This window comes from Microcebus murinus, chromosome 7 (genome assembly GCF_040939455.1).
Source record: "Microcebus murinus isolate Inina chromosome 7, M.murinus_Inina_mat1.0, whole genome shotgun sequence".
NCBI classification, from domain to species: domain Eukaryota; kingdom Metazoa; phylum Chordata; class Mammalia; order Primates; family Cheirogaleidae; genus Microcebus; species Microcebus murinus.
In genome coordinates, this window is record NC_134110.1 from 55,001,089 (window position 1) to 55,011,201 (window position 10,113).

The 10,113-nt window shown below is 42.0% G+C and overlaps 1 protein-coding gene across 2 annotated transcripts; it reads left to right on the forward strand.

Annotated features, from left to right (window-relative positions):
- Positions 1–789: 789 nt before the first annotated feature.
- On the forward strand, positions 790–9,820 carry TMEM74 (transmembrane protein 74). 2 transcript variants are annotated; one of them, XM_012786314.2, is made up of 3 exons: positions 790–903; positions 2,907–2,948; positions 3,142–9,820. In XM_012786314.2, exon 3 carries the CDS (start codon positions 3,305–3,307, stop codon positions 4,217–4,219), a length of 915 nt encoding a protein of 304 aa, XP_012641768.1. In that variant the 5' UTR covers positions 790–903; positions 2,907–2,948; positions 3,142–3,304; the 3' UTR covers positions 4,220–9,820. The 2 variants fall into 2 exon arrangements, with proteins under 2 accessions (XP_012641768.1, XP_012641767.1); XM_012786313.2 differs by having other exon boundaries at positions 2,907–9,820.
- The last annotated feature ends 293 nt before the right edge of the window (positions 9,821–10,113 follow it).

Below are 10,113 nucleotides of genomic sequence, written 5' to 3' on the forward strand. Positions count from 1 at the left end.
TACAAATTTTAAATTATTAAAAAATAGTTTTGTTTCCTCTAAGTCTTCCCCTCTGGCTAAATACCCCACGTTCCTTCAGCATCTCCTTGTCAACTTGAGTTCAAGTTCCTTCAATATCTTACTTGCTCCCTTCTAGACACCCCAGGATGCCTCTTTTGAATCTATAGTACTAAGTGCAGAACGGATCCCTATAAAATGTGCCTTGACAAGCTAGTCCTCTAGAAATGTGATTTTATGGGAAAGGCAATGACTTTGGAATCTGACTCCTGGATGCAGTTTTAGAAGCTGCTATTTGTCTTTGCAACCTTGGATGAGGCACTTAATCACTCTGAACCAGTTTCTTCATCTATAAAATGAGGATTAATAAAATCTACTTTGAAGATGTGTTTTGTCTGTTAGAAAAGACAAAGTATGCAAATTGCCTGGCACATACTTGAAACTAAATATACACTTTTTCCTTCCTGTCCTTCCCCCACAATCCTGTGGCCACGCCTGAGGCAAGGGCACCCCACTCTGAGCTTAGAAGCCAGGGCTTTTTTCTGAAGTGCCAGGCAAGAGTGTGAGGGGATATAGGGGGAACTCACCTGCAGGAAGGGGAGACCGGGAAGGGAGGGACGCAGGGACCGCCCTGGACTACAACTCCCGGAATGCTCAGCGAGAGAGAGAGAGAGAGAGAGAGAGAGACAGAGAGACAGAGAGACAGAGAGAGAGGGAAAGAGCGCCCCGCCCCGCCCCGCCCCGCCCCGCCCAGCCCGGCACGGCGGGCGCTGCCCACCCCGCGGAGCCCAGAGCCGCGCGCAGAGGCTACAAGTGCCGCGGCTGGTGATTGGGGGACTTTCAGCGGGAGCCGTGCCGGGGCGAGCGCGCGGGGCTCGAGCCGCGCGGGGTGGCCGAGGCAAGAAGGTGAGTAGCGGAGAGTGGGACAGGGAGGAGGCGCTGGACGCGAGGGAGAGAGCCCGGGAGCCCGGTGGAGCAGGGGCGCACATCCCCACTCCCTGCCCAAGGTGCCTGCTCCGAGTACTAGGGGGACCCAGCCGGCCCCCCGGTGCCTCGGGTGGGCGCACAGCTCCCCAGAAATGGATTGATGGATCCCGCAGCGCCCGCGCAGGGCTCGGCTGCCCGGGGCTTGCGCCTTGCCCTCCCGGCACAGCGCGCACAGGACGCGTCCCGAGGTCGCCTCCCCCAGACCAGCCTCGCCCTTGTCAGTTCCTACGCAAATATTAATGCTGTTAATTGCCGACAGACAGACGAGAGAAAGTGCTGTCCCCTCTCCTCCCCTGAAGTGCAATATCGTTAACTGGGCTTTTAGCAGACCAGAGAAAAAAGAGCGAGAGTACGGAAGCAAAGAGCCTTTAGCTGGTCCCCTGGGATTATCCGTTCTCCACTGAGGATGGAAGCCCCGGATTACGGAGCTGCAAAGGAAATCGGCTGTGCAGCTCGGATAGAACAAGCGGGAGCTTCTCTTTTATTTAAAGAGAGGTACAGGCTGGAGTAGAGAATTAAGTGGGGATTTCTCTCCTCCTCTATTATAAATTGGAAGTCCCGTAAGGAACCCTGCCGATTTTATCCAAAGTAATCTAATGTGATGAGTTAATTGTGCCAAAGGTTAATCAGAGCGCATAATGCCTGAGGGAACTGCGAGGCGATTTCTCATTTCTGTAATTGAAGAATCCCGCTAAGATCCTTTCATTCACTGAGGGATCCTTCGGTAGGCGGTTGCTCACTTGCTGAAGGAAAGCTCAAGTTCAGTTATGGTTTTCTTTCACTTGGTGTTTTTTGCTGTTTTCGTTACAGAGAAACTCCAATAATAGGAGAAAAGTGTTTTTTGTGTTTATTTGTTTGTTTGTTTTTAACAATCTCTGATGTATAGCAGAAAACGTGTCAGTTCCCTCTCCCATGTTTTGCGTTGCCAGGTTGACCTTAGGTGACCCTTGCCTGTGCTTCTGTTACCTGCTTTGGAGCTGTGGGTTTTGAAGCATAATAAGCCTCAAGCCCTGAGTTAAATCAATTATCACCCTGGATTTAGAAGCAAAGTAAAAGGGGTTCCGTGGTTAAAAGCCCCATATTTAGTAATAGTGGAAAGTGAATTTTTATTCCTTGGAAAAATGGCAGAAGCGGAGAAAGATGGGGTGATTGTTTTCTGCTCAGCCCAAAGTTCTATTCCAGAAAGGCCCCTGCTGCAGTAGGGGTGACGGAGTGTCAGGGATATAAAATCCCAGAGGTAACCTTGAAAATAGCTTCTCACCAATTTGCCTCAACAGAACTCTGACTCTGTGGGTTTATGGTTTGTCTCTTATTGTCAGTCTACATCTAGATTGGTTTCGTAAAAATTTCTGGATGGTCAATTTCTTGTGCACGTTTGTTAGCAAACAGTACAGAGGGGAATGACCTCAGACCCACCCAGACCAGCTGGAACAGGCAGCAGTGTGTGGGGGGAGCGTGGGGCGGGAGTGGGCTGGCTCCTTGTACTTAGCAGGGATCACAGCGAGGTGTGTTGTCTCCACTCTTTGGTGTCCAGAACATGTGGTGAGGGAATGGGGCCAGTGGTAGCACAGCGAACAAGGAGCATGTGGTCTTGTAAATACAGGGCCCTGTGTCTAGGGTCATTGGATGTTTGAGGTGTGAGGTTAGGAGAGGTGGCTGATTACACCAGCTTTTTTCACCCACTTCCAAGCTACAGATTCAAAATGCTGAGCCCCTGCTCCAGTGGAGCCCAACTGACAAGGGGCATTCGCTCATGGTGACACTCTGAAGCTAATCTGTGTTAGAATCTGTTGTGAACTACAGAGAGTAGAAACACTCACAATCTAATTGCATTAGGAAATCTGTGCTTTCCCAAGTCCCCTTGAATGTTAGCAGCTCTGCTAAAAACGGCCCCTGCCTTTCTCATTTGTGTCTTTATACAGGAAACCTGCCTTCTCATTTGAGGGATCCTGTCGCAGGAATGTGTGAGTCCTTGGATAAATTTGGCTTGGTGACGGCAGTGTGCTTTCTCCAGAGACACTGCCACTTCCTCCGTGCACCTTTTCTACCCTGACCTAAGTTTCTCAGTGTAAATCCCTGTGACAAGTCAGAGCATTTGTCCTTTCCACACTTCTTTACCGTCGCTAGAAATCCCCTCCCTTCTTTTCCCCTCTTTAGGAGAAACGGGCTGAGGTGCCGACAGCTGTGGCTGCAGAGGAAATGGGGACCTCAGGAGCAGCACTCCTGGCAGTGCAGCCTTAGCTTCTGTCGGGTTCTTATCTAACTGCGTTGTTATTGGTAGGCTTTCTGAAAGCTGCTAGGGGCTGTCTGACTAGCTCCCATGGAGCTCCACTACCTTGCAGAGAAGAGCAGCCAGGCAGACCTGTGTGATGCCATGAACTGGAGTTCACGAGGGCTTCCCAGTGACCAGGCAGACGCAGCCACCAGAGCTGCCCTCTGCTGCCAAAGACACTGTACGTCCACACCAAGAGCAACTGAGATGGAAGGGTCTAAACTCAGTCCTTCTCCAGCATCTCCCTGCTCCTCTCCGAGAGACCATGCTATTCAGCCAGACTCCTTCCCACCGGGACCTCTCCACTCAGGGAACAGCCCAGTAGCAGTGGAACGGAAAGTCTGCAACTGCTGCAGCCAGGAATTAGAAACTTCTTTTACCTATGTGGACGAGAATGTGAACTTGGAGCAGCAGAACCGAAGTTCTCCTTCAAGTAAAGGGCGTAATCACCCTGGAGACCTGGGCTGGGAAAATCCAAGTGAATGGTCCCAAGAGGCTGCCATATCCTTGATATCTGAAGAGGAAGATGATACAAGTTCAGAAGCCACATCTTCAGGGAAGTCAGTAGATTACGGTTTCATCAGCGCCATCTTGTTCTTGGTCACTGGCATCCTGCTGGTGATCATCTCTTACATTGTGCCACGGGAAGTCACTGTGGATCCCAACACCGTGGCAGCCCGGGAGATGGAGCGCCTGGAGAAGGAAAGTGCGAGGCTGGGGGCCCACCTGGACCGCTGTGTGATTGCCGGGCTCTGCCTCCTCACTCTGGGAGGGGTCGTCCTGTCCTGTTTGCTGATGATGTCTATGTGGAAGGGGGAGCTTTATCGTCGAAACAGATTTGCCTCTTCCAAAGAGTCTGCAAAACTCTATGGTTCTTTCAACTTCAGGATGAAAACCAGTGCTAATGAAAACACCCTGGAACTGTCCTTGGTAGAGGAAGATGTTCTCGCTGTACAGAGTTAATTCTCGTTGTGAGCTTCTTGAGAATCTGCCTTGGCGTTTGATATGAAAACAAAATGTTAACAAATGTTAACAAAATGTTAATTTATAAAATGTGAATTTATTTGCCTGGCAAGAAAAGTTTATTTCACAAACCAACAGCCAGTGAGTGTTTTTGTTCTCCATGTGTCTTCTATTTCGAAGGAAAGTCATGTAAGATGCATAAGAAACCACAACCAGCCACACCTGTCCTTTCAAAGAGCTGAACACTAATTAATCTGGGATGGCCATGAGCTTCTACTTACATAGCAAAATATTTCTAATGACCCGGTACACAAATGATTTCTTTTACATGAATATGGGATATTTATTCTTTGGATACATGGGGTCCTACAGACTAGGATCAATTGCTAATCTATTTTGTGAAAAGTTTACTAAGCATTAATCACATAATATATTTAATTCTCAAAGGTGCTTGTCCATTTTCTTGCTTAATTTTTCTTCCTGTAATTTGGCTAAATGCTAAAATATAGAATTTTGAGTTTGAACATTTTGAAGCTTGAGGATGTTGGTTATTTTTAAAGTAACTGTAAAAAATGTTATATTTAAAATCATTCAGAAATAGTAACTAAGTCATTAGGATAAATTTTCTAATGAAAGAAAATTGTATAAATCATTATAAGACCAATGTGAATTTAACCCACAATGTTAAATGTGCCCAATAATAGCTAGGGTTACATGCCTCTGTTTGTAAATGAAGTGAAATTCGTTGCTGATATAAATTTTATTTTTTGTTTGTAGTTTTGTCATCATACTGGTTACCTGTGCTCTTGAAGTCTTTGCTGGTTCTCACACCACTTTCATGCTCTCAAAGCATGAAAGTTTTAAAATATGTTTCCAGACATCTAAACATCTCGGCAGGTCTGAGTCACATTGGCTCTGGCATGCTCCCAAGTGACATGTTGTTTGGGGAAAATCTCCAATACAATTGCGGCTACACTCTGGGGAACTGTGCCTAACCGGCTGTCTCACTGCTCTAGGCCAAACAACAAGTCCTTGCCTCAGGATGGCAGCAGTCCTTAAGCCCACAGCCAAAAAAATTAAAATGGAAAGAGAGAGAGAGAGAGAAATATTAAACACACTGATTCAGTGGGAGCTGCACCGAGCACCAGAACTCCCCTCCCACCCGCAGTGGTCTAGGCGTCATTCAGCAACTCTGAGCTCTCGCTTTGTAAAGTGCAAACTCTCGCTCTGTGCGAAGCATGATAGTCAGTGTGGTCACAACTTGACAAAACACACACCTAGTGTCCATAATGACACGCCTCGGTATGGCAGTGGTTCAGGAAGGGGACAGGGAACGTGGCCGCAGAAACATTTTGCATTCTGCAATGTTTCCTTGAGGTGTTTCCAGCCTCCCATTTTAATAGTTGTTTTAGCTGCCATGACTGTGTTACCAGGATCAGGGGGATCATTCTTAAAAATGACTAGAGCTAGGACTTGGTGTGAGAAGGCAGGGAGGAAGAAGTGAGAAAGTGATTTATTTATAGATTGGAAAGCCTGGTTCTAATGTCTAAAGTTTGTGTTGTTACGGAAATCTGTGGGATGTACGGGTGACTTGGCTGGCAAAGTGTGTGGATCAAGATATTTAGGGGAATGAGCTCTCATATGTGTCAAGATTGATTTGATGAGCAAGGTATGCTGTGTGTCACCAAGGGTTAAGGTGAAATGCAAAAAAGGAGGATCAGAGGATAGTAAAGAGAGAGGACAAGTATTGTGAAAGAATTATTAGGTAAAAATGAGAAGTGATATGGACATCAGAGGAAGGTAGATGTGGTTCAATTGCTTTACCCTACAGAACAGTACTGATGTATTGATTCAGAAAGAATTGAGACAATGTAAGCATAACTTTTGTTTTTTATTGATGGTTCTTTGTGCTTTATGAACCAAACTTTGTTTTTCTGTGACTTGTGTCATAGTTTATACTGAGGCTGTCTTACCACTAGTATAAGTTTTATATTCTAAAGGTTTATAAGTCTGGCTCTAGCTTGCCTGAGGATCCACTTTGGATAATATTGAAGCAGAAAGGGAGTAATCTACTGTTTGGCTGAGTGAGTAGGTCTGAGCAAGCAGGTCTGAGCTTTTTTTTAAATGTGTTTACAAAAACTACATGTTTATTCATAGAATCTAAGTAAGATTGACTGAGTTTGTTTTTGTTTATTGGTGAAACAAGATTAATTAGCCAAATGGTAGACTAAACTGAATTAATATGCAGCTGATTTTCAGTTTATGAAGGAAGAGGAGTTTGAGAATCAAATGTTAGGAAGTTTTCTTCAATTGATAATAAGGGAGAAAAAGCCAAAGCTTTTCATGTGGAAGTATTTAGTGAATCTTGCAGTGGTACCAAATTATATAGATGTGGTCTAAAGGCAACATAAAAAAGAATGCCATTTAGGAAAAGAAAATATTCAAGAACTAACAAGTCATAATATATTTACTTTTTTTCCAAGAAGTCCATAAAGTTTTCCTTAAAATTGAAAATTGAAATTTAGTAAGCAAATGCTTATTTCAACATTGTTTGAACCTGCTCAGATATAGAGCACATCTCTTTTGACATTCAACTTAGGTGAGGGCAGATCATTATACCAAAAGGAACCGATTTAGAGAATCATCTGGATGACACCTTTTGTGCTGGATTGATGTCATTCAGATACTTGCCTTAATCAACTTTTCCCTGGATAATTGGTGTGTGTAGCCCTGATCTACCCTGTCAGTGCCTGCATTCAAGATGGGGATTACTTGAACTTAAAATAATGGCATCACAGGCAAAGAAAAGCCATGTGCTTTATACACTGTTGTTTCCAATCTGATAAAGAGTGTTTTTGGCTCTAGAAGTATTAGGCAAGACCAGGTGATAAATGTTACAGACATTGGGCAGACAATAGCTGTGGTATTGGTCTTGGATCCTTCCTGGAGATTTATGACCTTACATCTATCTCTTCAACACGGGTGCTGGTTGTTATCTATGAAAGTTTTTATTGCTAAGCCTAAAGAAGCAAAACTCTTTTTTTTCAGAGATCCTAGGTCTTTAGCTTATCTATCTGGTTTTAGAAGTCTAAACTCATAGTTTCATTCCTAGTCTTAACCAGAAGGCAGCTCATCCGTCAGAAATGTGGTCCAACGGGGTGAGTTCCAGAAAGAAAGCTGCTTTTCTCCTTTACTACTGGGAACTACATGCTGCTAATAGACAGCTTAAGCCTATTAATGTCTTTAATAAACCATTTCCTTTTAAGGCACCTTGAAGTGTTTGTGGCAGAGTTTGCAGAGGGTTTTCTTTGCAATGCTGTTTGTCCTTCCCAGCCATTTGGAGCTCCTAAAACAGACCATACAATATGATGCACTGGCCCTCATACAATGAATGTCTTTCCTCTGTGTTCCCTATCACGTCGCTGGTTTATAGTTTGGAGAACAGGACTGCTTGGAACCGTAAGTTCTTGGAGGCTGTGGATACTTTAGCCCACATGACTACTATGGCCCTTGATTCTGTATTACCTAGATACTTGCCTTGATATCACATGCCTTTCTGTCTACTCAAAATATTTGAGTCCATACCCCTGATACATATTTGCTTTAGGAACCCAATTGGACCAGTGCTGGCACATGCCCTTTGAGGTGCAACTTTGGACAAAAAGACTTCCCTACCAAATTTATTTGCGCCTTCCCTTTGCTCCCTAGGGTAAGGTTAAATGAGTGAGTGAGCACCACTTGGATATTAAGAATTAAGAGTCTGAACTCAAGTGACTCTACTTTTTTTTACTTGCTTCTTTAAGACAAGCAAAATTCTAGGCAGGAGCACATCTTTCACATGTACAATAGTTGGCTCACACAAAACCTTGCCTGAATTATTCTACAGTTAAAGGATTCTATATATCTATCAATAAGGAGAAGATTTTTCAATCTGAAGGTCAGATTTCACTCTAGCAATTAATGTCACCACAAAAATGTGATCTGACAAAGAAGATTCACAACCTTTGCCAAATCTACAGCAAGATTTAATGCTGTCAACTAAATTCCACTGCAACAAAGGAATAAAACAGATCCCCACTGCTCTCTGTAATGGGTTTAACCTTTCCCAGAATTGGACATAAAGAATGACTACAGTGAGAATTATAATGAAGTCTCACTGGCTTTTACCAGTGTAAAATAGTTCATAAGAAAGAGAATTAATACATCATTGTATTTCAGCTGATTTTCAGCTGTATTATTTTATGGTTCATAGTATTCTACAATATTCTTTCCTTCTGACTTTTATAAGTCTAGGGAAATAATTTGCCTGCCTAGTGCATTGACACTGTAAAAAGTAAGACATTATTTTAGACACATAAAACTGATTTTAAAAATCCGTGGCTTACACTTAAGAGTGTACTTGTGGTTTAAGTGTGTTGGTGTGCAAGTTTATGCGCACTCAGGTCTATGTATTAGGAGTACATTTTATAGTTATAGATCTTTCTATATCCAAAGCTATTGTTAGAATAATTTTCTTATAGGAATTTGGCATGCCTTAATGTTGACTTTAAGAACAAGAGAAGTGTTTCACAGATCATGAATGAAGGATTTGGAATCAACCTCAGAATGAGATGCCATAATTATATAAATCTGTTTCGGTGGTTCAGCATCCCACAAATGTTTATTGATTTATTTTTTTAGCCTCTCAATTTCGGGCTCATAAGAATATGGCATATTTAGAAATTATTTTACTGTGGATTGTTATTTTATTTCAGGGAACTATGGGCAGCATATTCCTTTATTCCAACTTCTCATATTTCTCCTATGTTTCAGGAAAAGCCGTCGTTATTTTCTCACTGTCATTTTTACGCTTCTTAGCCAGGTTCCAAAAAAATGTCATGTAAGAAAGAAAGAAAAGATGGGTTATTACTATATAGTATATTTAGAGTTTGCACTCAGTGGCTCTCATCGTGCTTTTGATTTTTACTTTTCTTGCCAAACAAAAATAATTTGATGTTTATTATGTGCTTTTTATATTATAATGGGAAATTATTAAGGCTATGAGCTTTTTTAAAGGGCATTTGACACCTTATAGCAAGTATATCATATCATTTTAAAATAAAGTATTTATTAATATGTTTTATTCTATTTGTTAATTTTTATTTAAACCTGAATCTGTGATGCTGTTTTAGTCTTTTAAAATTATATTTGAAATTATTTGTCAAAATTTAAAACTAATATTTACCCCTAACCTGTGTATCATTTTTCTTGCCACCATACCATTAAATAATGTAAACTGTGCCTTTTTTTCTTTTTTTGCTTTATATGAGATAGTCCAGGTTATTTGGATTTCTCTAGTCAGTATTCAACTAAGAGTATGAATGGTATGATGTGGGGAAAAAAATACATGAATAGATATTTTTTAAAAGCACTTATCTAAAAAACTAGAAAGCTTTTAGGTGAGAAACAAATACTGAATTAGCTTATGCCCCTGCTCTTAATCTTCTCTTAATCTAATTTTGATCTCCATTTTCATATGAAGGATGAATCACAATCTATGTTATTAAGTAGAATTTTATCCTTATTATGTATAAGTGAGGTCAAGGTCAAGAGACAATTGGAAGTGAGGCCTCATATCTTGCACCACCTGTTTAAAATAAAAATTGGATCAAGATTCTTATTTACTTCCTTATGGGAAGAAACTCTAGTTATCTCTTCATATATATTTTTTTTCAAAATATAAAATCAAATTAAATCCTACTCACTGTCCCCACTGAGGTTCAGATAACCTATACTGACTGACACTTTTCCTTGGAGCTAAATAAAAAATGTAGTTACTCTTCCTACGTATCCAGTAGTCCACATAAGTTTCACTTAGTCTCCAGTAAGGAATCCAATGAAGGCAATAAAGTCAT